The sequence below is a fragment of the Cynoglossus semilaevis genome, chromosome 19, assembly GCF_000523025.1.
Source record: "Cynoglossus semilaevis isolate Cse_v1.0 chromosome 19, Cse_v1.0, whole genome shotgun sequence".
Taxonomy (NCBI): domain Eukaryota; kingdom Metazoa; phylum Chordata; class Actinopteri; order Pleuronectiformes; family Cynoglossidae; genus Cynoglossus; species Cynoglossus semilaevis.
Window position 1 is genome coordinate 904,355 of NC_024325.1, and position 27,285 is coordinate 931,639.

At 39.4% G+C, this 27,285-nt stretch overlaps 1 protein-coding gene across 4 annotated transcripts in view; it reads left to right on the forward strand.

Moving 5' to 3' along the window:
• Positions 1 to 27,285, forward strand: part of LOC103394755 (roundabout homolog 2-like) — a 133,780-nt gene that overhangs the window by 54,322 nt on the left and 52,173 nt on the right. For 2 of the 4 annotated variants that reach the window (XM_025065560.1, XM_017041923.2), the window contains exons 1-2: positions 4,573 to 5,203; positions 7,623 to 7,949. In XM_025065560.1, coding sequence (XP_024921328.1) covers positions 5,149 to 5,203; positions 7,623 to 7,949 — 382 coding nt within the window. In that variant the 5' untranslated portion in view covers positions 4,573 to 5,148. Of the gene's footprint in view, positions 1 to 4,572; positions 5,204 to 7,622; positions 7,950 to 27,285 lie in introns of those variants that run through there. The other 2 variants (XM_008332190.3, XM_025065561.1) reach the window with 2 other exon arrangements.

A 27,285-nucleotide genomic window follows, 5' to 3' on the forward strand; every position in this document is an offset into this window, starting at 1 on the left:
TCCCACACAGGCTGCCATGGGGAGGCATCATTAAGTATGTGGATCCTCTGGGGCTCAAACCCAGGACTCTGTGTATAAGGCAGATGTATGAGGTGAACTGTATATGTATGTGTATATATTTATATATACAGTATATGTATATATATATACATGTATGCTGCTACCATTTATAATGGAAGGACCTTATATATCGGACAGAGGTTTGTCCTCGTCCCTTGTCATCGAGACACTGTCCGCTCAGTCTACTTTCATTGATGCAGCGCAAGCGTCACTGTCACACACACCATCTGTTACCACCAACACTCCTGGCTTGTACAAACACTGTTATGAGTAGGTAATGGTGCAGACAAAAACTTGTGACCTTGACTTTGCCTCCTACGTGTGATCAACAGAAAAAATATGGAGAGAGAGAGAGTGAGAGAGAGAGAGAGAGAGAAGGAGACAGAGGGTAAGCGAGAGAGAGATTGATGAGAGTCTGGAGCCCTTTTGATTTTGGTTGGTGTGCAGCGGGCTGCAGAATCCCACGTTGCCTGGAAACATGTCTGCCTCAAGTCAGAGTCCTTCTGTGGTTCCTCTTATCATATTCAGCTTCAAAGACCAACTTCAAAGCATCTAACTCTAATGTAATTTATTTTTTCTTAAGTTTATCCCAGAAATAAAACACATTCGGTGTCTGCCGTTTTGTCTACATCACAGGTGTCTGAAGACGATTACACAGGTATACCAGTATTAGAGTAGTTAGTTATTAGTAGTAGAGTATCGCGGCTAACTTTAGCAACATGTTTTGAATTAACGTGATTGATATTATACCTTAATCTGGCTGAAATTATAAGAAATCTGTAGGACTATTTGATGGCATTATTTGGTCTTCAATTAATTGAAATATTAAATATTGTCATAAAGTCTCAGGCAGATACATTATGGGACATTCAGCGCACCAAAAAGTTTGTTTTCGCTGTGTGTACATCGTTAAGAAGTTGATTGACGTTAGGATGGATTTTTGTTTTTCTATTTTGCCCAGTGACTTTGTTTGGATTTATGTATAAAGCAGGGCTGTCAAACGATTAAAAATTTGCTGCAAACACGTCATTATTGATTCATGCCGTTTTAATGATACAGCAGTAAATCACTGGTGAGGAAAGCGGTGCAGTTTTATGTAGAAATGTAACTTTATATCGTAATGAATGAGATTCGGCTCATCCACAGTTTAAATTTATAGTATAAATGAATTAAAATGATACCAATATTAGGGTTTTCCCATCTTGTATAAATACATGAGCACAGGTACAGTATAATATTGTGTACTTGCTGATGCAGAGAGTACCATATTAATACATATTGAGGTTGGGTTATATTGGACAGTATATCGACACAATTTAGTTGAAAACACTGTTCCATGCTTTTCAGTAAACAAAGTGTCACTTAGTCACTGAGTAGCACTGTCCTCATGTTTCAATAAGCAAATTCAAACACGCAATGTTGGTAACTATGGCTGGACAAATGAGACTCGGCGAGGTGCGATCTACCCACTGTGCTGTTAGACAAAGGAAATCCAGTGGCAAATGTTTTATTAAATTGCTTGTAACGGCCAGTAATTACTGAAAGTCTCGCTCCTGTCTTTCTCCCTGGTGTGAAAATACCTCCAAACTGCTGACATTGTTGAACCTCCTTGAACTACTCATGTGAGCAATGAAACTGGAGGAAAACACATACGTTTACACTGGCTGAATGGGGGTCAGCTGGTCATGGCGAAAAGAGCATGGGGTTAATGGATGGGTACTTTCTATTCCAGTATGAGTATTTAATATAAGTAAATGAATTAAATTCGATAAAAGAAAAAAAAATGTAACTGTGTAAGTGGTGCTTTGGCCCAGAGGCAATGTCTCTGTCGTTGGTCTGGAACCCCAGGGTTCACCTCCTGGGCAAGATCGAATCCCGGTTAGGGATACCTTAGGGTTACCTTCCAGTGGACTCACCCCCCGCAGGAAGGTTCAGGGGTTGGTACGGTGCAGTGTGATTTGGGTGGTGGTCGTGGAGACTGCTGCCCCCATGGCCCAGTAATGGATAAGTGGACAAAAATGGATGGATGGATGGATGTAACTATATGACTAAAAATGCTTTTATCTGCAACCTTTCACAGTAGATACCGCCAGTCCTGGTTGGAGACTAATTTGATCCAAACACAAAACCTTTACAGGGCTGTCAAACTCCTGTTGGTTCAGAGGCCACATACAGCCTAATAAGATGTCAGGTGGGTCGTACTAGTACAATCATAACATAAATACTTATTAACAACAATAAGCCCATGTTTGTTCCCTTTTATCATGCAAAGACGTGTATCAGAAACCTTCATATTTAATGTAATATAATTGCAAATGAAGTGAACATCAAGTGGTAGTGCTCTTTTTTTACTTTCAAAATGTATCAAGCAGGCCTGATTGAAACTCCTGGTGGTGTCAGGTCTCTCTGTTTCCTGTTCCTGCTGTCTGCTGTGTGGGGTAATCAGTGTGATCACACTCACATATGTCTCTGTCATTAGTCTCACTGGTGTCGCCTGGTGTCCTGTGCATACGTAACTCTCTCCCTCACTCTATCCTTGTGGGATCATTGTTCGAGATCGTTTGTGCATGCACTGTGTGTTTGTTACTGTTAGTTTGTTGTTCGTGTCCTCGAGTTCAGAATGTCCACGAGTTTTGAGAAAGTCCATGATGTTGGCGAAGATGATGCCTGTAGGCGATGCTTCATTCCTGTGAGTTTTTGTTTTTTGTTTTCACTTTGAATAAACTTACCTGCGCCTGAGAAGAATCCCGCTAGTACTGCATTTAGGTTCTGCTTGCTTCCTGCCAAGTCGATGGCTAAATGTAACAAGTGCGCCGGTTTTGGCCCGCGGGCCATATGTTTGACACCCATGCTTTAGAACAAAGCATATTTTATCAGTGTTTGTATCAGTTTAAATCTTTTCCTTTCTCACCATTACCTTGACAGATTTTTAATCGTTAATATTTACCCTTAAATGTGAGCCGTCTCGAGGTTTTGTTAAATTAAAGTATTGCTTCAATAAAACTGATGAGGCGATGAGAGGAAAATAGTGTTACCACAACTGAGCCGTTGCCAGTGCGACAATTCAACAATCCAGGAAAACCACCCTTATCTAATAAATGAGTTCTATTCTGTTTAAATGATTGTCCACTCTACACCCTCATCATTCAGACTGAGTTTAGCCCCTTGTACACAATTATTATTCGATCCACTGCGTTGAACACTGTGCCAAAAATGGTCTAATTTACCCCTCTGGATCAATACAGCACCATCTCGTTCTCACAGCGAGGCGCTGCATTAATAATGCCATCGACAATATTTAGCGGTATTGACAAAAAAAGCGGGAAAAGTGCTTCAGGCGGTGGGCAGAAATGGAGTCATTTTTGTTTTTTTTACGGTGCTGCACCTTTCTGATAGCTTTTGCAAACAAAATACTATAATTTGGGCTGAGCAGTGAACTGGACGCCTTTGTTTATCTTTATCGACACGACCTGTATCAGTTTTCTGTTCTTTTCTTTGATAATGGTGTCTTTATGGAACATTACTTCTAAACACAGACATTATCCACAGACGTAAAGCACAGAGTTCATTTGGAAAACAAACGAAGATTTTTTTTTTTCCCCCCTTTTTAATTATCAAGTGATGTGAAGTGTTACAAAACCAAGGCATCGGCTTACGGCCTGAACGGTCTTAATGTTGAGTTGTTCTTTGTTCTGCTTTGTCTGAGTGGCATATCTTTTCTGGATAAAGGTCCAACTTTAGTGGAGCTTACAGTAAGATACTTAAATACGCTGAACGTTGTACAATATTTTAAAAATGTGTCGATGAACGAGCACTTTTATTGCTAACTTATTACATAATCTACAGAATAAACCTTGAATTCCATCAGCAAATTTTGTCCATTACTAACATGATTATAAGAAATGATTATTACAGACGGTTACTATATGAATGGAGTGGGTCAGAGGGAGCCATACTGTTTTTAGAGGTGATGTGTATATATATAGTTGTCCTGCAACTAAGTGGAAGGTCAGAATTGGAGGATGTTTATCTTTTGTTGTGAAAGTTAAAATCAGTCGTAATGAACCGTTTCAAATGAATATCAATAAGAAATGAGGTCTTTGTTACTTTTGTCTCCTTTTTTTATACAGAAAACAATAGATAAATGTCCATGAAAACACAACAACTGCAGCGTCTGCGCAATAGTCTTTCGGTGTTTTACCATGACGCTGTGTTACAGGAGTTATGTTCCATGCACAGTATATGCAGTTGTCTAAATGTATCGTCAGGTCGTGTACCGTGTGTTTTACTGTTTTAACTTCATTCTACTACTGGTTCTAATCGCTGTAACTCACAAAGCAGTAAAAAGGCACCGTGAGGGAAAGTGCTTGTGCAGCACCTGTGCGCTCTCTCTGTCCGTGTTCAATATCGACGATAAGTCAAATGAGAAAAAATAGCAGGAAGACATATTGACGTGGTTTACAGCCCGCGAAGACTCCAAAGACTTTCACCAGACCCATTCACATTTTCTTCTTTGATTTTTATATTAATTTTTTTAGCTTCTTTTAATCAGAGCAGTGGATGGGTTGGAGGGAGGAGGGGCTCCGGGCTCCGTGCTGTGCTGTGCGGATCCGTGCTGCACATCGGAGCTAAACTCACCTCACACTGACTCCCATCCGCGCCTTTCGTCACACAACTTGTCCCGCACCAGGATAAACGCGTGTCCTTCCCGGTGGTTCTACTCGGCCGAGTGTGAAGAGGGAGATGCGGTCGGACGGAGATGATAATAAGGAAGAAATGTTAGTTTAACCTTGGCGTGTGTGTTGTGGGCGTCGGTGATGTTTGCCGCCGGTGACTGCAGAAATTCCCGACGTGTCCACGAACCGAACGACTGCCTGTCGGCGCGCGCTTGGAGAGCAGCAGCGGAGTGAACAAGGATGCGCCTCACAGGATGTTTTTATATTTTTGCTAATGTAGTTATGTGACTGAACACAGTGAACCCCGCAAAGTAAATTCGGAGAAAACAGAATTCACTCTTATATTATTTTCGTTTTTTACGCTTGTGGACGAAATTTATGCGCCGACCGCTGTCGGGGCCAATATGCTAGAATGGCTCCTCTACACTATTTATTTCTCTGTGGACTTCTGTGCTCCCCAACCTACGGTAGGTCCGTTTACTATATGTGTACATTCCATGATGCTTCGTATGTAAATGTGCCTCATAGAGTCACCCTTTCCATTAAACGAGCTTTTCTGACGCTGTGACTTCACGCGTCTCATCCATGCCATTACAGACGAAGTGTCTCCAAAAGCTCAAGTTTCTTTCCCGCTCCTCAGACCCTAAAATTGTTATTTTCTTCCTCTCGAATATAGGTTTAAGATGGTAAAGATGTGCAACGTCATACATGGTTAATATACTCTGAAACAAAGGGAGGGTACTCCGTAAAACATTTAATGGCACAACAGGGGGGTGAGTTGTTCTTTTATTCATAAGGACTACTCTAATTGAGTACATTTGTTTCTTGAATTAAACCTTTGACAGCTTTTAAATTGCTGGTGGTTCCATATGAGTCTGGGGAGCAACACTCAGCCTCCCTCAAAGGAAATGTGACCCCGAGGACCTATTGTGTATCAACTTAACTCCAAAAAGTTAATATGTGATAAACATGCAACTGCAAGGGGATGGCGTAGGTTAGATTCTTTTTGTAATACTGTTTCTTTCTTTCTATGTGGCCTATGTGGTTTTACAGGCAAATGGTGCAGAACCTACCACTAAAACAGCAGGTGCTTCAGGACAATATGCTTACTCACATAGTCTGGAGATCCACCCTTGACTGTACGAGCCTAAAGGTTACTTATACAGTTAATGGATCTGCTGCGCATCTAACTGAACGTTATCGTTTGTCTCCCGAACTTCACAACAACATAAATCTGTGTCAGTGGAGTAACTGTCTAGCAGCAGGGCTCAGCCTAAGAAGGGAGTGCATTGGTTTGTATGGGTGGCTCCAGGACACTACAGTGAGCCTGTGCAGACTGTTTGTGTAGCAGTTTATCAGGGCTGTCCGAAGTAGTACAGTGAAATTGATTCGTGACTTTGGTCGAGGTGATTTCAGGGCTGTTTTCAGAGACCTTGGGGGTTTGGAAACTGAAGACTGTATTTGGAGTGCTGCTGTCAGCTGTTTTTCTTTGTTTGTCCTCCCGATACCAAGAATAAAATGACACTGATATCTGCTGTACAGGAGTACCTATTTCTAGGGTATAACTACATCGTGTCATTGTGTACTTCAGCTGTTGTTGTTTTAATATTTTAAAGACTAGAAGGAGGGCAGAAACTTGAAAATACGTTAATGTATTGTCTCATATTTGAATCTTTGAAGGAGCAACTTATTCCGGTGGTGACGTGCATATAGATTTCAGGACCATGGATAGTTCTTTTGTAAACCTGCAAGGACGTAGCGCGAATACTACCGGTTTATAAGGACAAAATACTTTGGTAGCTGAAATATTAACTATAAATGAGTTAATATTTCACCAGTCTTTCTGTTGTTCAGAGACACGGCTACTTTCACAGGGTTGTTAAACTGACTGGACCGTGAGGTTCTTCTGACGGCAAGAAGAACCACACACCCATTCTATCCCTTTTCTGTCCTAAATGCTCCACACAAGTATCATAACGTTGGGGTATTACAAGTGTTAATAACAAATATTCTTTTCCCATGTTGCAGCATTTTTGTCTTACTGGAGGGGAGACAAAAAGCCTGTATGTAGGAAGTTATCCTGAAAGATGTTGAAGTGACCCATGAGCTCTTTGCGTTAATAATAATAATTACTATCGATACTTTACGTGTAGTAAATATTTCATTGCGTTGTTTGTATGTTGAATTCTTTTTAAGGAAAACTGTGCAGTAAGTTTATTTATATTGTGATCGAGTTTTATATTGTGTGTGTAGTTGGGAAATTCTTTGTATTAAGGGAAAAAAAAAAACAGTGTAGTAAATATTTCATTGCGTTGGTTGTATGTTGAATTCCTTTTAAGGAAAACTGTGCAGTAGGTTTATTTATATTGTGATCGAGTAGATGTGTATATTAGGGAAATTCTTTCTATTAAGGGAAAAACAAAAAAAACAGAAACATAGGTGACTTTTGTGTGTGGTGTAATGTGATGTTGAAAACTCTAATAAGCCTGAATTACCTCTCTTGTCTCTGAGGAAAAAGTGAAGGTGCCTTAGTGTGTTAATATTGTCTGTCAGTTGAAACCTGACCCTAATCAGCTTTCCTATCGCCAGATGTAATTGAATACTATTGGCCGCTACCTTACTCACTGTTATCTTTTTTATTGCTGTTGGTCTCAGGGCCATCATAAATCTGTGTAGATTTACTACCTCTTTTATTTAAAAGAACAAACTGTACGGTACCGTTAATGGCGATGTAGTTTTACTTTCACTGAGACTTGACTGTTTCTCCTGGCTTTCTAATTCAAACTAACATTTATCTGACATCCATCAACGGAGGCAGACAACCAAACAGCATGTCCTCAGGTGTATACCTATCATTTGAAAACGGCTTTTAATATTTCTCTCCAGGATCCCGTGTTCGCCAGGAAGACTTCCCCCCTCACATTGTGGAGCACCCCTCCGACCTCATTGTGTCCAAAGGAGAACCGGCGACTCTTAACTGTAAGGCAGAAGGTCGTCCAACCCCCACGGTGGAATGGTACAAGGACGGGGAGCGAGTTGAGACGGACCGCGACAACTCTCGATCCCACCGCATGCTGCTGCCCAGTGGCTCCCTCTTCTTCCTACGCATAGTCCACGGGCGACGGAGCAAGCCTGACGACGGCAACTACGTCTGCGTTGCTCGAAACTATCTCGGGGAGGCCGTAAACAGGAATGCATCACTACAAGTGGCACGTGAGTCGAACTTTTCACTATAACTCTAAAAAAAATACTTAATGGCTAGTAGCTAAGCGGTTTTTTTTTCGCTCCATGGAAGACATTTCTTTATTCAGGTGGTCTAAATCGGGGTCGCCCTACACTATATGCACAACATACACTCTGCGTAGGGGCCCCATGTTTGCAATCAGAGCCTTATTTCCAGTGATACATGCATATTGCGTGATTGACTTAGCTCACCGCTGTGCAGATTTTAACGTGATATAGCTTACTATCGCCATCTACTGGGGAATCTTTTTCATATACATTGGTGGATGAGTGTAAACTGATTGAAAAATGTGTAGTTTTGCTTGTTTTGTCCATGGTAATAGTCGAGACATTTGTTATTTCATTATAGCTGTAAGCCAAACCCGTCGTTTAACATCCTCCGAACAGAGATCATGAACCAGGCGGTTCTAAATACGCACTTCAGGTCCGACATCTAGGTAGCGGAGCACTTAAACCAGTGAAAACCAATAAGTGATGTCTCTCCTTATGTGAAGCTCATTTGGCCTGACATTGATCACTGTCTGGAAGTCAATGCGGAGACTTACTGTCATCTGCCCTTTCCAAGTTACACTCCTAGCATTTAGAAGCAGCAAGTGGATGTGTGACATTCTACTTTCTCTAGGTGTCTCCACTTTGCGACATTAAATATAAATTAAACGCCTTTTAAGATGATACAAAATGACTTTGGCCCCGGCGTCTTGAGTATGACACGTGTGCCCTAGACAGTTTGCCAGTCCAATGCAGGACCACACGACCATTCACAACATTCACATTCTGATCAACCTACTTCTCTATTAAATATGTTTTTGGCTGTGTGAGGGAACCCATGAACACTTAGGGAACGTGCTGGTAATCAAACTTGCGCACCAGTGATCTTGCTGTAGAAGCATAAAGGCAAGCGTTCTGCCAACATTTCTATCCTTGTGGTCGTCTACTGTGTCACAAATACAAATTCAATTTCATACCATAAACTAGAAGTAGAATTTGATGCCGTCAGAGAGGCTCATAAACTAGAAGAGGATTGTGTAAGTAGAATTTGATGCCGTCAGAGAGGCCTGTGCAGTGTGGGCATAATGTTATTTAAACTTATTTTGATGGCATTCTTAAATAATGGATGGACAGGGCTATGAGTTGCTTAGGGGATGGAGAGAAAGTGACCTAAGTTACTCTTTTTTATTTTTTATTTACAGCCTAGCCAGTTATCTCAGGTCTGTGTTGGTGAGAGATGTGTAAGAGAGAGAGAGAGAGAGAGATGCTCTAGGCTATTCACATTTATATCATGTGCTGAAATGAGCTGTTATTTTGCCAGCTAAAAGATAAACACACCTAGACGTTCACAAATATACACTCATGTTAATGCACAACACCCACGGAGTCTCCGTTGCTGTTCGGTTGCTGATCTCAGATATGATGGATATGATGGTAAATTCAACAAAACCTTAGACAGACGGAGGATATATGACACTTTATACAGTGCATGGTGATCAGAAGGGCTTCCTAACATTTAAAATGATTAATCATGATTAATTGTGGGCATTGTTAAGAATGATTCATCATGAGTAATTGGGGTAAATCAACATTCCTACTAATGACAAAAAAAAAAAAACAGAACAAAAAGACAGGAGGTAGATGTATGTTTGTTTATATTTGTAATATATTTGTGATATATATGTGATATATTCAAAACTAAAGCTCAAAATTTTGCTTTACAGAGTTGGTGGATTTTGGTCTATGGAGCATCTCATCTCCAGTGCAAAAATAGCGTGAACTCAACAAGCTTTTTGTCACATTGTTAGTTCTCCGATGCAGTAGCTGCAGTGATCCTATAAAGTTAGTACATCTTTTTTTGTGACATGGATGATTTGTGGTGGAAGGGTGATTAGCATTCTTGCCCTACAGCAAGGAGAACACTGCTTTGAGTCCCAGCGGATACTGAGCTTTATGAGGCTTCCGTGTTCTTTCTTTGCCTGCACAGGTTGCCTTTTGAAGGACTCCAGTTTCCCCCAAAACATTAGGCTTGGTGACTAGCTTACAAAGTAGTTTGACCATAAGTAGAAATGTGAATTTTTTTCCTGTATCTATACTGTATTTGGGCTTTGGGCAGGCATCACCCATTGCTAGTTGGGATTGGTTCTAGCTTCCATCATAGACCTACCAAGGATCAGGTGGTAGAAGATGAGTAATTGTTTTGGCTACATGTTGTTCTTTTGTAGTGTATTGTTGTTGGTGAATACCCAAATTTTTTGATATATAGTTGAGGTATTGAGTTATTAAGAAATCGTTTTTCATGAATTCTGACAAAGGTAAAGTAGGATTTGAATATATATATAAGTGTTTTGAAAGAGCTTTGGAAACAATGCAGTCTCTGGCATTTTCATAAACACTAAAAAATGTAAAAGCCTTCCACCTAATAGCATCAAGGAAATGTCTTTTTGTGCACAACATCCTCTCCTCGTTTTATTGGCTTTTCCACTTTAGACGCTTAAAGTATAATTCACAAAAAAAAAAAAAAAATGTTGGTGAATTGCACTGGAAAAACTAATGTCCAGAGACGATACAGTCCAATACGAGGACATGGTTGTCTGTCTACATGGTGTGAGACAGTGTAGTAAATGTAGTACTTTCTTTGGTGTATGATAAAAAAACATCACAGTAAAGTATTTATATATATAATAGTGAAGCTGTTGTCACAGTATTTTATTTATTTTATTTTACATAACTTTACCATTTCTTCCCTTTTACACTAGCGTGGATAACTCACTCTTATATCAGTGCCATAAATTTAAAGATGCTTTACTTACAAATTTGGTCCCATAAAAATGACATTTAAGAAATAAAACACAGTACACTAAAATACAGTACACTTAAACTTATTTATATAATTACTGCTTAAAATTCCCATCCAAACTAGTGCTCCCTAGTAATGACCACATCTGTTGTTTTTGTACAAGGTGCAATTAATTACCACCATCTTGTAAACAAATTACTGGCTGAAAATTATATAAGAATCTTCCCAGATGAAATGAAAGCGACAAGGTCGCCTGATAGCACCGTAGTACAAGTATAAGATAGTTCTGCACAGACTCTCTCTCTCCTTCCTTCTCTCCCACCTCTTGCTCACCACCCCTCCTCTTTTTGTCTCTCTATCTCTTCCTCACCCCTGCTTTGGTCCTAGGCCCATAAGGATGCAGAGTAGGGATGGGGTTGCAGTAAAGTCACCAGAGACCATTAAAAGACCCTTATCATGATAATGTAAAAAGTGAAAGATTAAACTTTAATGCATTTACTTTTCTCATACATATTCATTTTAGGAAGATAGAGGATAGATGGAAGTACCGTTGAGAGGCTTTGATGGTTTGTTTCCGTATGAGTCCATGCACGTGTCCTCAAATTTCCAAATGGGACGTTGAATTGTGCTCGACCAGTGGTTTAGAAAATATAACTAATGAGAGGGATGCTGCTCTTTTGGGAATATTTGTGCTGTGTGAGTTGTAGTTTGGTGCTTCATTATGCATTTTATGTGTTGTTCAGTTAGACAGGACCGGAATCTGAAGGTGCGACGTTCATCCCTGGTGTGCTTAAAACAGTTCAGCTGTTTCAGGAGTTAGCAAAGCTTGAATTGCGTAAATTATGCAGATATGCCAGACGAACATGTGATGGGATGTAGACATAAAATGTGTTCATCTTTAAAGTTCAATATCGTTGGATATGGGGAATATTTCTTATTTAAGGTTCATGTTTTTTTAAGCTAAAGAGTGGACAGGGACAACACTCAAGTCCACATAGTACACAAAGTTTGAGGTAGTTTGAAATGAACGTAAACAAAAAATGAATAAGCACTGTCGCAGTGCTTCTCAAATAGTGGGGCGGACCCCCCGGGTGGCGCGGTAAGGTGCTGGCGTCAGGCGCTTCCAATGGATTATGGCATGCATATGGACCTAAGTGTACCACTGCTGTAATGCATGAATGATAACAAGCCTCCAGTCACTAGGTGGCAGCAACTCATACAGTGGTTTGTACAGATAAAAAATATACATGTTATTAGGTTCTCAATAGTATTTCAATTTGCTGGGGTGTGGGTCGGAGGGTACGGGGGGCGTGAAAACATTTCTGTCCCGGGGGGTGTGTGGGGGTGTGACAGAATAATTAAGAACCACTGCTGTACATGAAGATAATATAGGATTGACAGAGCAAGAATTCTAAAGATTATTAACAAAATAAATACAGTATACAGTAATAACAACATTAATAATCAAAGCAACTTAGAAAGTCTTACTGTGGAGTTCTCACTTCAATAACAACATTAATAATCAAAAAGTACAGAAAAATACATGAAAGAAATGTAAGGGGCAGAAGGGAGCAACTCAGAAAGTCTTACTGTGGAGTTCTCACTTTTCACAAAGCAGTGGTTTCAGTGGCTCACAAATCTTGATCTCGGAGACTTTTAAATGTCGAGCATTTGTTTAAAACATGCTTTGAGCAGTTAATGAGCAGTTGTTAGCACCTTCTATCAATCCACCTACATTTTATTCCTTTGCGATTCAATTAGCGCATTTATTAGTGCTTTCTCTGAAAGGGAAAAGACACTAAGCAAGACGATCGGGATCATAGGAAAAACATTAACCTCGTCACTAACTTTGACAAGCAATACAAAAATTAGCTTTGCGGTTTCCATTTTCCATCTGACTTTGTCATCAGATACAGGTACTTTTCGAACTTATTGTGGACTTAGCACTTAGAGACAAATCGAACCGCATTCTACAGGAAGAATGGTGCCAGTTATACATGACATGGATTGTGTGGTCTGCGAAGTGTTTTTCTCTCGTGGCCTCAAGCTCTCCTCGCTGTCCTCTGTTGAAAGCATAGACATCCAGTAGAAGGAGTCTGGGTGAAGTATAAAATCCAAGGTACAACTGAAGCGGCCCATTAGGAGGACATTAACGTTAGTGTATGACAGTGGCTGTCATTCTGCTGCTCCCGAAGATATAACTGAAAAAAATAACGACAAAATAGTGGAAACCCTACCTATGCAGACGTCTACATTTATTCAACCTATTTAGCAACGGGTTTGTCCCTGTCAAATAAACAATGAATTAACTAAATAATACACATCCATACGTAACTTGTGCACGTACAACCGAACACTGACTGTAACTGTGCAGTTACCATTCCCACTAACAGCACTGGTTTCCTGCACCAGACTTTTGTACTGTATGCATTAGGGTGTTCACTCAGCAGAATATTCAGTATAAATGCAGGATAATGAACTATAAGCTGGTAAAAGGTAGAGATCATTACATCATTTTCTTCATCTTTCTTCATAGACGGGCTCTTACGTCTAAGTACATTAGCCCAGTATTTAAAGTGTTGGCATCAGAACTAACTGTAAAGCAGCATCATTGTTTGAGGTGGAAGGTTATGTTAAGATGCAGCTGAGTACCCCGGAATCTGTATTGTTTATATTGAAGCTATTCACTTGCTTCTTCTGCCCTCATCTCTACGTACGACATGTCGGTGTGCTTTATTCATGTCTTTATTTATGGGTCTTGTGTTGAAGTGCTAAAGCATGTATACGTTTGGATTGGTAGGGTACCGTTGCATGGCATGTGAAGGTTGTACTGTTGCTTACACACATTGCGAAATGCACTTGTTCCAAACACTTCTAACCTCGAAATGTGTTATTGAGCCCTTAAGGATTTCATTTAATGTATTCTCCCCGACTTACCATTTGCTTTTAAAGAAGTACATTAATTTTTTTTTCCAATGCGTGGTAAATGGTAAGTAATTATGATAGTTGTAATTATTCTTTTTTTTTTTTTTTTAGTCTCTTACATCCACCGCACTTACATAGCTTGCATTTTGACAACTGCTGCTTATTTTCTCGGTGGCTTATAGTTCATCAGGGGAACCTAATGTCAGTGTGTGGCTTTATATACTGTATCTTTTCAAGGGTCTGAGTCTCATTCAAGACAAGATGTCACCTGAATACATTAACCTATGGTGAACAGCTCTCTCGATTTCATCATGCGTCAAACTGAATTCACAAGCAGGATACAGCCAGAATAATCTTTCAACTGAATTGTGGTTACAAATATATTGATATTCAATATTTTTTATATATATATATATATCAAAGTCAGAACTGGTTCCGTAGGGTCATATTGTTACTGGCACCAAAAATTTAAATTGAATGTTTGATCTCTTTTCAATTCAGCTTTTTTAATTTTATATTTAAATCCCCAAAAATCCCAGTTTGCAAAACAAGTGGTAACATCTGCCGTCTCCCTAACAAAGGAGTCCTATTTTTTTTAGGGAGACTTTTTATTATCTTTTGGATAATTAGGACTAATTGTGTGTTTGGCGCTCATGGTCCATTTTACTAGCGTCCAAATGTTTTTTTACGTCCTCACATTTTCCTGGGAGGGCGGTGGGGAGTGTGTGTTCTTGACTCATGATCTCATGCTGGTGAAAGCACTTCAGCTCCGAAATGAGACAACAGTAGGACAACTGTAATGGCCAACCTTGTCTGTCAGGGTGTATGTTCACATTCAGCCACCTCCCAGACAAACACTTTACATCTTTGTAGTTGGTGTTCGGTCATTTGCTGTCTGTAAGCAGGGATGCCAGCAAACACCAGTGCAGCAGACCGGGCCAACAGCAGACTGGCACTAATCATCAGCGTAAGTGGCTGTTAAAAGAATTAAAAAAGATCGCTCAAACTATTAAGTGGAGAGAAGAAGAAAGAAAAACAATCTCTGTGATGTGTTGAAGGAAGGTGTTGGTTGATATGTGGGTGGACATGAGGATCATGGGCACAAAACTCCAGAGTAGATAAGTCCGCCCGGTGTCTGACTGTGCTAAGTGAATTAGAAGTAGTCACTCAGCCAGACAATCATCAATTAAACCTTCCCAGTCCAAAGGCAACCAGCGCTGAATAAATCTACTGTCAGGATTGTGTTAGTGTTCGTGCACTGCAGTAATTATCTTGATGAGCGATCACACACACCAGACATTTATTGGGACTTTTAATAGGATGAGTTAAAGTTAGGACAAACGCTGAACTGGCCAATACTATTATATGTAAAACAAAATGTCAAGTTATTTTCCAATAATCGGTAAAGGGATGCATTTTTCACTATTTCAGTCGGATGCCTGTGGATGCTAACTATCCATCCATCCATAGATCCATCCATCCATCCATCCATCCATCCATCCATCCATCCATCCATCCATCCATCCATCCATCCATCCATCCATCCATCCATCCATCCATCCATCCATCCATCCATCCATCCATCCATCCATCCATCTATCTATCTATCCATCCATCCATCCATCCATCCATCCATCATCCATCCATCTATCTATCTATCTATCTATCTATCTATCTATCTATCTATCTATCTATCTATCTATCCATCCATAGATCCATCCATCCATCCATCCATCCATCCATCCATCCATCCATCCATCCATCCATCCATCCATCCATCCATCCATCCATCCATCCATCCATCCATCCAAAGTCTGAGTGAGAAAATAGGGAAATAAAGTAAAACTGAGCTGATCAGAATTCAAGGCAGACACTTCGAGATAGCACACTGTTGTGGTTTTGATCTTCCTCTTTCAGTTGGCACCACCTACCTGCTTCCCATATTTCCATAACATCCAATTAAAAGTCTCCCATTCGGATTTCTGTGTTATTAGATTCGACATCATTTCAAGTCATAAACTCTGCTTTCTAGGCTAGCCTATCCGTTAGACAAAACTCCACAAAACTGTTGGCATATTTTTTTACCTAGTTCTGTTGAAATGCTTTAATTAATTTGCTTCTATTTAAGTTTTTGAAGCAGTGCAAACAAGAGAGGCTAAATTATGCACATTTTTTTGGCCAGAGATGTGTGATGGGGAGCTCACATCTGGTGCTTACTAGACCATGCTTTGCTCCTTTGAGGTCTGTGCATTGTGAGCTTCGGTACATTAGCTAAAGGCCAGCATCTGTTGTTAACTGGACCACACAAACACCTTTAAGAGCTTTCATGCTTTTTCTTACAGTTGGTTGGAGAAAACATATGCCTAGTGTGAAGAATTATGCTAAGAGGCTGCGCCCAGGGTGCTAATTATTCTAAGATGTAGTGGTGAAAGTTGTAACAAAACAAAAAAAATAAAAGCTGTTATTTTTCTTAAGCAGTGCTGTTTCGACTTTTACCTGGTGAAGCCGTTTTTCTTAAGCAGTCCTGTTTCGACTTTTACCTGGTGAAGCCGTAACTTCTGATACCTATTCCCATATTAAAATGATGAACTGTGCATTGACAATGTCTTAAGTAAGTCAAACAAGGAGACAGTGAGATATTTTAAAAGTACTCTAACCCTTTGACAGGCACATCTAATATATGTACCATCCATGGCTACAGATTGATCCTCCTTGTAGTGTTTAGATGTTCGGGTTGTGGCTTGGCACAGATCACCAAGCCCAATTCATTTGCAATATAGGAATCAATCACATAGTGATTCATTACACGTCACTGCCTACCTTTTAAGGTAGTATATTATGATTCCAAACACAGTACATTACGGGGGCCTAATTTAATGCGGTCATGTTTCTACATTTGAATATGAAATATGACCATACGTCTCCTTTTTAAAGAGTTGGCACTGGCTGGAGCTCCTGCATTAGCAGACCTGAACGAAGGCGTTGACACCGCTCCTGGTCTAACTCTTCGTCCTTGTCATGTGTGTGGAAACTGCAGCTAATGGTATCGTCGTGTTTTTACAAAGTCACATTGAGTGTTCGGTAACTATTATAAAAGGCTGTTTGGATGTGGAGATGATATAAGAGAAACCGGAGATCGATTTGTACAATCTGTTTTGTCGATTTGGTTCGATTTGTCGTAAATCATTAACTGAATACCTAAATTTCACCTATGTGATTATATTTTTCTGCAGTTGATCATATATATATATATGTATATATATATTTATATATATATATATATATATATGGATGCACCGACCGACTCTAGAGAACAGAGGGGGGTTTAGAAGTAGTTTCGAAGGCTCCAAACACACTGTGTGTAATACATGTAACGAAAAGGTTAAGTAATACATGTACATGTGTAATACATGTAACGAAAAGGTTAACTGTGTGGGAGCCACCATGAATTTGTTAGGAACAACAACCCATCATCCATAAAACATGACCAGTCAAAGTCTGCCGACTTTTTAGGTCGGTTTGGTTTGGCAGGGCATGGTCAAGGAAAGGAAAGGAAAGTGAATTATTTGTCATTGTGACACAGCGCTCCACTGCACACAACGAAACGTGACCTCTGCTTTTAACCCATCGCCAATAAAAAGCGCTTGTTTTGTCCATCTTGAAGCTTAGTTTCGGTACAGTATGAATGCATCTTCCAATATAAAGTATCATTATCTGTCAGTTTTGCAGTTAAGGACTAAGAAGTGCTAAGACAAGCTATCTAAAAATGTCAAGGCTAATATAAATGTGACAATATGTCATATTGTTAGGTCCTTTGGATAAATGAAAAAATATCCAATTTGAAGAGGAATAAACCTCTATGTTTTTGGTTGGAATCTCTGTTTCCTGTTCTATTCCAAATTTTGTCAACTCTTACCTTCTAGCTCACATGAGAATATATTTCCTGATCCTCAGGACCTCGCTACAGCCACCTCAGTACATAAATTATGTTCATTGAGAGACACACACAAGGAATAAATACAAATATTTGTATCAGAATGACTTAACTAATTTACATAAATCTCATTGGCTGTGTGTTTATTTTGAATTGTTTCCACTGTGCACCTCTCAGCAAACGGCTGTTGCTGTGTTCGTGATTTATATTTAGCCTTTGCATCAATCCTCCTTTTTCTTTTTCTGTTGGTATATGGGATCTTCAGGGGTTTTTTTTTTTAATTGTTACTGAATCACAACTAATGTTTGCAAGAACCAGATGTTATTATTTGTCCCACCTGGATTCCATTAGTGTATAAATTAGTGCAAAAAGTGCTATATTTAAGAGTAGTGGGGCTTCTACTTTTCATACCAGTAGGTTGATTTCTCAGTTGAATAACCAAATAAAAGTAAAGTAAAGTAACCTCTGACCTTTTTAACCAAGCGGACACTACCATGATTCCGGTGCTGTACGTTGAAAATCTTCATCGACGCTGTCTTCATTTAAAAAAACATTAGTAAAGCTGTACAGTAATATCTGAATGAACCAATCACAGTAAAGGTGTCAGTTGAATATGTTACGATTCGACAGAGCAATGTGTTGTCATCTGTCCCTCCCAACTAATTAAGACATTATGTTGACACAAATAGAAGAAAAAAAAGACTCCGGAAAAACAGACCGGAGAAAAGACAGACAAATAACAAGGTGCTACGAAGGGGGCTGACTAGAAGAGGCATTGTGAGTTAGATTAAAACAGAAGTGAAAACAAAAAAAAACACCTACGGCTCGTATAACACCTGGCAGTATTTATGACTGCAGTTTGACTTTTTTTTTTTTTCTGATGTATTTCCCATCAGAAAGTTTCATTTTTAAAATCCCAGAAAACATAGGAAGAATCCTGTCACACAGCCAGTCCAGCTGCTGTGTTATAGGCTAATGATCTTATGGTGAGTCAGGTAGTTTGTTCTTCTGCTCAACTAGCTAAAGTGCATTAGTCCACCGCTGCAGATGTTGTCTTCATGGGGACTGGGAGCCGACGACTGACCAATAAAGCGGAGCATGGGTAGAGTTGTACAGTGTGTTCCAGAACAGATGTTTCCAGCTTTTGTCTGTTAGTCATTTGGGCATTAATCTGATCAGTGAAGGGTATTAGGGTATGGAGGCAAACACGAGAGATGTTGAATCTGCTGCAGCCCACACGTCACCACCAGAAGACATCCCTTAACAACGTCCCCCTTCCCAAAGAGAGCTGGAAAAAAAGTCTTTGTTGTCACTTTACATATTCCGAACGGCGAAATTGTGTGTCACACGCAGACTATCCAAATGGCACATACTTAGTAATAATCTAAGATTAGGGCACATGGTGTATTGTTGAACCATTGGAGATTATGCATTATGCTCAAATCGGTAGAGATTACGCAGCACCGACGTATAATGCTTCCATTTTATCTGATTGCCTCATGTTTAATTCCTGCCCGTGCTGCAGGGAATATTGCTTCCATTTTTTTTTTTTTTCCTTTCCTCATTAAAAGTCTCTACTGACTCTTCTCAGCTTTTCAGAGATGTTCTGTGCCATCTAAATCTTCTGTCAATGCCAGTGCTCTTCCTTTAACTCTCTCTCTCTCTCTCTCTCTCTCTCTCTCTCTCTCTACACTCCCCCCCTCTCTATTTTCTCTCTTTTCCTTCTCACTCTGTCTATGTCTTTGTCTCTCCTTCCCTGAACTTCTCCTTAGGGCCTCTGGCTGTCTTCCCACAAGTGATGTTCTCCTGGCCAGATGATGCATGCATATCTCTTGTGTCTTCTTGACGCTAACTCGCGTCGACATTTGCACGGCATTGTGGGACTCTGCTCTTGGTTATATTTCACGTAATGATGAAAACGATGACGGTGATGAGAACTCGGAGAGAAAAGAAAAGGGAGGGCCATTGTTTTTTTTTGCCCTCGACTTTTCTTCACAATATTAAGCAGTTGAATAGGAAGCGGTGGAAGATACTGGGCGTTCATAAAATGCGAAGTTTTGGGGTTGAGGTTTTAGAATTTAGGACAATTTTTCTCATTCGCGTAATTGAGCGTCTCTTTTGAAAAGAAAAGCAATTTACAGCAACACAATTATTTCACGATAGAATTAAAAAAAAAAAGAAAATCTATCTAAAAATGTGGTGTAACGTTTTTTATTTTTTTCCTCGAAAATACTCAGACTTAGTTGGAAATGTGTTTTCTAAGCAGAAATAAAGTGAGAACGAGGCAAAAAGTGCATAACGCACAGAGGAGAAGGAGAGGGGGGGGGTTGTATAATTACTGGACTAACCCTGGAGACAGAGAATGAGTGATTGCATCGGCAGACTCATGGCCCTCCAGCAGTGTTTTCTCTGTGTGTGCGTCTGCAATATGGTTGTGCATGTCTATCGGAGCACTAGAGCGAGATGCAGTTTGTAGTGTGCATGATTCAAGGGCCCTAATTAATCTGCTTAAAACCACCAGGCCTGTCTCCAGCCGTCTTGCTCTTAAGAAGAGCCCAGAAGCTCTGAATCCAGCCGAGATTTTCTCCATGGGCGCCTGTGGAAAATCAGTCCTGCCCCAGAGCTCGACAGCCTTTTGTCGTTGTCTGCAAAAAATGCATATACAGAGGAGGCAAATACACACATCATCATTTACCAATGATGGATGGTAGGTGGGGAGGCAGCTGTCGCAGGTTGGTCGTAAAGGCCTGTAAAAACAATCCGGTTTGTTGGTTTACGCTCACATCCCGTGCATCTGCTTTCTGTTGGCAACAGACACGGCGATAGTCAGCAGATGATGCACTTTATGATCGGCAGTGTTCTTTTTAGCCTTGCCCCAGGATGTGGATGTGATCTGGATCTCACACATCTGCCAATGACAAAGGGGTGACAGTCACCTCTCCTGCCTTTTTAACTCACTGTAGCTGCTGGAGCAACTCACTTTCAAGGAATACCCACCGGATTGAGACGGATATTGGAAAAGTTTTAGCTTAACTTTAATTATTGGCTCTTTAATTTTATTTTAAAAAATGCTTAGTGTTAATTTTATAACGTTATGCCAACTAAGGAAACTGATTTAGTATTTGCTGTTGGCCTCTGAAGTTATATGAAGTTTGGAAGGCACAAGGGTTTTGTTAATGAAAAATTACTAAAGGGATTGGACCAAGATAATTTCTGGATTTAGGATCACAACTTCACAATCATTTTACATTATTAGTCGACCCGTATCAGCCGTTACTGGGGACCGGTAATACCACATCATCGTTGAAGGTTCGTTACAATTCCAAAAAATACAACATCGTTTAGACTTTATTCTGTTAGTATTTTGTTAGTAACTACAAACTATTTAACTGTAGCTTTTTAATAGTAACAAAAACATAAAAAAACTTTAGTAAAACAGTGTTGTGTTAGCTCTGCTTAGTTGTTTTAAGCTCTTGTACTAATAGCTGGGCTGCGGCGTATGACATCAGGACATCAAGTGTTTTTCAACCTTGGGGTCGGGACCCCATGTGGGGTCACTACAAATTCAAATGAGGTCGCCTGAAAAGTCTAGTAATTGAAAAACAAAACTGATAATTTACTTTTACAAGTACTTATATTCTTTTTTTAAAATTACAGTATCTTATCAATAGATACGAGAAAAGGTGAAAACAATTTAATGTCATATTCTCAATGTTTGCTTTTCCACATTTTATAAGGGTACTACACAGAAATCAAATGTAAACTGAACAAATTTAAATGTACATTTATGGCCAAACAGAAATCTCATACATTACAAGCTAAACTGCAATGTAATGTAATGTAACAGCGACTATTTGCAACTACCAAAGGGACAACAGTTAGCAAAAACTATCTGTCTCCTGACGCAGTCATCTGACCCTGAGAGGGTGGCAAAGTGTTGAACGGCCTCATCTGTGTCTAACTAACTCTTCCCGTGTTGAAATAACAACAACAGTTAGGTGCATTCTGTGTCCTGATGTATGTGTTGTTGATTCATGTTGACACACGAGGGTGTTTGCATTAGCGAGCCGACAGACACATTCACCCGCTAATTCACTCTGTACCGGCCGACAGCCACACATGCTTCTCTCCTGCCATTAGAACAGCCGGGCTCAGATTCACTCAGACTATTAGTGGCCTTTGAGCAGACTAGGAAAAAAAAAAAAAATAAACTGCTAATAATCAGAATGCATCTGAACTCTGTAGCACCACATTTAGCAACACTTAATTAATCTAAATGGATTCTGAAATAAGCCAGCCAAACATCTCTCAGCCATAAATTACTTTTCCCCTGTTCCGTACAACACGTTGCCACATCGCAATCCCCAGGCGCCTTTTAACTCTCAAACATTAATGTATACGTGCGTAGTTAAACTATTTGTGCAAACATAAACACTTCCAGTAACAACTCTAATGCAACACATCTACACCACAGAGAAAAAATGCTTTTGTGCCACAAGAGCCCAACTTCCTGAATCCAACCCGTTGCTGCCCTTTTTTGACAATATTTCTCGCTGCAGTGTGAGCCGTTTAAACTGTAGTTGAATGAACAGTTAGTAGTATTGGCTAAAATGTATTTATTTGTTAGCATCAGTGTGTCGGCGTGCCATTTGTGTGCATACGTTTGGGGGTCGGCTTAGCATTCCTACCACTGCCTTCCCTCAGAGCTCAACCTTCCCTTCTTTCTGTCTACTTTTATGACTGACTTTTCAAAGTCAGATTCAGCCACAGTTACTGCTTTGCTTTTGCTTCAAATCTCTCCCAATCAACCACTCCCTTACTACGTATCCTGTGCTCCTGTTAGTCATGCAAAGCTGCTAGTCTCAGACAACCCCAGGTTGAAATATTCATGTAAGAAGGAAGACAATGCTACACTGTATATACATGCAATCTCTGCACACGCAGATGAATCCAGACAGCATAAATCAATTACCGAACACAGAGCTTATACCTTATGTTATGTTACATATGCAAATCGGGAAGATACGGATTTTTCAACACAGATAAGTAGTAATTATCTGGTCCTAATAGGCGATGGTGATACAATTATCTGGTTTGAATGGCAATACTAATAAGATAACGTAACATATCATCTTTAATTTGTGCATTCTTAGACCTCAGGTAAACAAACAGCTCTAAGTCTTACAATAATCGTTTGACATCTTTTGGAAAACAAAATAAAAAAAATGCATTAACAAACACTTCTTCTTATAGCTTTACAGAACCTAATCAAATTATGCAAAGCTGGGAGAGATGAGTTCGAGCAGTAGCACCTGTATGGTGAGAATGCAACACATTTCCAACTGCATTATTATTTGGCCAGATTGTTCGTTTTAAACCACAAAAAGAGGTTAGTCACGAACTCTGCGATTTTTTATCTTTTGTTGCCGTGGCCTTTTCACTGTCCTTGTGAACGGTTTGCACTTTTCAGACGCCTGTTTAATATTACCATCCGTACTCCATTCCTTGGTGCTACAGTAGCTATCTCTGCTGCAGCTACGGCTGTTGGGTCCCTGTGCTACGGTAGCTATCTCTGCTGCAGCTACGGCTGCTCTTTCTTGATGGGGTGCTCTTTAATGATTAAGTATGTTGAGTTGGAATTAGTACATGATTCACCTCCCAGCGAAATTTTGGCTGAGCACAACTTTAAAAATTGCATCGGTGATGTCGTCCTTTATTGTGGTAAAAACATGCTGACCGGCAAAGACGCGTTGTGCTAGCCGTGCGTAGTTGTTTTAAGCTCATGTACTAATAGCTGGGCTGCGGCGTAGGAGTATGACATCAGGAGCGTGAAGACTCTGCTTTGAATGGACAAAGTGTTTTTCAACCTTGGGGTCGAGACCCCATCTGGGGTCACACTAGGAATTCAGGTCGCCTGAAAGGTCTAGTTTTCTACACTAGGAATTCAAATGAGGTCGCCTGAAAGGTCTAGTTTTCTACTTTTTTAAGAAATATTTATAATTTTTTTAAATGACTGTATCTTATTGTAACGTGCAGTGTATAAAAGTATCAGAGCCGGCGCTGTTGTAGATGGTTTTTGTATATGTTTATTGTGGTTACAGTATTAAATGTGGGAGTTGAGAGAGACAATAAAAATACACAAAGGACATGGCAAACCGAAGCTGAAACTGTACTGAACTGTAATACTTTCCATCCAGATGTTGCTGTAGGTTTTTTTATGCAGTATTTTATAATCCAATATTTGATTTGAGTGATTGTTTTGTTCAGTAACCATTTTCTGCCGTCTCAATACTCGTCTAACTTTACATCTGATCAGTGGTACATGTGATCAGTCGGACCTGGTGGGCCCATTTGGCCCGCGGGCTGTATGTTTGACACCGCTGATATAAATGGTGAAATTTACAATATTTTAGCTAAAGCTGAATAGATTTTACCATTACTTTTTTTTGACGTTCTATTGGTGATGTGTCTGTTTTTATTTAGTCTTTTCGTCTTTTAAAAATACAAGCACCCCCTTTTTTTTTTTTTTTTTCCAACAAAAATCCCACTCACGTGTATTCATAATTGTCAATTCAAGGTCACCTGTGTAGGTGGCACCCATTTGATGTAGTGTGCAGACCTTTTTTCTTCTCCTTTACACAGCACATTTTTGGGGGTTGTGTAATTTAAAAGCAAAACACAAAATGAAGCAAATTATTCAATACTAATTGTCTTTGATAATATATTACAAAAAAAAGAGTAAGAGTAATAACGCCTCTTTTTTGTCATGCGTTTTAAAGCTTTGATAATAGAGGGTAGGTAGTTTGTATTTCCTGTAACTTTGGAGAGGGAGTTAAGAATTTAATTTTTGTTTGTTTTTTTCTTTATTGCTTCGGTGCCAAAAATGTATGTTTTTCTAGTCAATATTTCAATGTTACATTTTTACAACAGCAGTTGAACTTGTATTAATTCACTTTCACATCATTAACAGGCACGTGGATTTATGTCAAAAGTAAAACAAGTATTCTAATTTCTTTGTCTATCCCTGAGGGTCGCAATTATGTTATGTTTAATCAAGCGTCAAGTACAGTTTGATCAAATCTGAGGAGATGCCATTTTTATCGTTAGTATGATAAGGAAATGTCTTTTCAGAGATTTAGGGGTTGAGGTTTTTGTGTGTGTGTGTATTTGGGGGTGACTGTGTAAGTTTGTTTTTTTTTTTCTTCCTTCCTAACAGCGGCGTCTTTTATGTCAGCATTCATACGTGTGGTCTGTATCCCTCCCTCGATGGCTGCCCTGTTCTCCTCAGAGAGCTGCAGCATTAATAACTGTAAGTGGATAATGCTGTAGCTTGAATTCCGATCAAGGATAATAAAAGCATTATTCGGCCAGCCGCTGGCGGCAGGAGGCAATGTTAGTGTGTGTGTCTGTGAGTGTGTATGAATGTCTGTAAGCCTTATCAGTATGAGTGCTTTACTGCCGGTCTGTCCAATTTCATCGTCTTTGCCCTTTTACCTCATATTGACACAAATATTGGAGCTAAATGCGCATCACATATTTTTATTTCTTTCGGGTGAAAGGTGATGAGACCCGGGCAGAGAACCTTAAACTTGTGGCTGATGAGTCTACAGCGGTCAGGCCACGTGAGCAGAGTGCATTTCTGTTGTACGGTCTTGACTTTCTTTTTAGGAAACTGCGTTATCAGATTATAGGAGCCTCACTGCCTTTGTATAAGATATAACGTTCTACTCTTTCTGTCTTGTCTGTGAGCCATTTAAGTAAAAAAAAAAATGCATTACGGGATTTTTTTTTTATTTATTTCAGAAATGCCAGACGTACTCTATCTGTTTTAGAGCTAAAATCACTTTAGTGTAAAACAATACTTTTATGCAAATTTCACCATTTGCTTCTATCTTCATAATTGTTCAGGGCTGATGGTAACAACGTGGTTTCATCTTCTCATAGTTAAGGTTCAAAGTCGTACTGGCCAACAACTCAAAAGCGTTGTTAAACATAGGGAGTGTGGTGCTAGAACGGCCATCTAGCATGAACACTATTAATTGAACTCAATGCAAACCTGATGGTAAAAGGCACATTTCTCATTTCAGAATTATATCAAAATAAATATATATAATATATTTATATATACAGTATATATATAAATATATATATTCATATATATGTATAACCTGCTTTATAGACACAAATGACAATTTAATGAAAAGATAATATATACATATATATATATACTGTATATATATATATATAAATATATATATGTATGTATGTATGTTGTGTCTTCAGCGACTGATGTTGTAATCCAAACAGAGCGGTAAGCACTGAAACAGTGTGTAACATTACAGTGAGCATGATTGCAAGAACAGGGACACTAAACAATGCACTGCACTGTCACACGTAGGCCTTTTAACATTATTAATGTTTCTATGAGTTTATGTAATATTCATTTCCCGGCACAAGCCAAAGGACAATGCTGAGGGAGCATTATGTATGCCGAGAAGACTCTTGTTTTGTCAAAAGTGGGAGCCAATAAACATGCTATCTGCTCATTGCCATTATCTCCGAACGCTCCACGAGCTAACCTGACTTTGACATCTAATCCTTTTACTTAAAAGAGAGCACTAATGCACGCAGAGCGCACAGACAGACAGATTCATTTTTTAAATGCCCTTGCTGCAATAACAGTAATACATGTATATGTGTATATATATATATATATATCTAAAAGGATTGTCGATCAGGCGTGCCCAATAAGTAGATCGCGGTGTAGAAGTACATGTATTTAATCAAAGTATCTCAATGTATTATGTATATATTAAGTATATTCAGTTTATATGAGTAAATATATATTTGGTATTACCAATGTTGGTGGATCATTTAAGCCTGGTCATTGGAAGTGTAGCTCCAATGACACACACAAAAAAAAGTGTGGACAACCCTGCTGACTTTATAATATTGTTGAGGACACTTCACTCAAGTTTTGAAAGGCACTCTTGATGTTTTCAACTCCATGAAAATAATTTGAAGTTACGCTTTTGCATATTATCCTTTCCATAATATTATTAATTCCACGTTTTGGATTAGCTGCTGCTATTTGCCTTTCTGCGATAACATTTTTTCATATAATATGTTATATATTTAATTATATTTAATTATATACATATATGCATATATGTATATATACATATATGCAATTAAAATATACAGTACATTGTTATACACATATCAGAGTTTTGATTGTTCCGATGCAACAAATATTGGTATGAAATTCAGATTTGTCTTTTTTCTTTATTTAAATGAAACAAAAAAAATCATTCTCTGTCAATCATTTCTAATCTTTTATTTATACTGTTTCTTTTTGTGTGCGCGCGCGCGCGTGTGTGACACAGAGAGGCACATATCCTGTCTCTTCCTCCCACCATCCAACCAGATGGCTCCCCTCTAACAGAGCATTGACACCAGATGTGCGGTTTCAGAGTCGACTCAGAGACCAGCTGGCCTGGGTGTGCCAGTGGTTCTGTTAATGAAAATGGCTCTGCTCTCTCTGCAGTGCGCGCGTGTGCGCGAGATGTTTACTGTGGTTCAGTGGCATGTGACGGCTGGCTTACTCTCCGTGGATGAGGGTTTTCTAGAGTGCAGCTAAACTCAGCTGTGATGCAGTG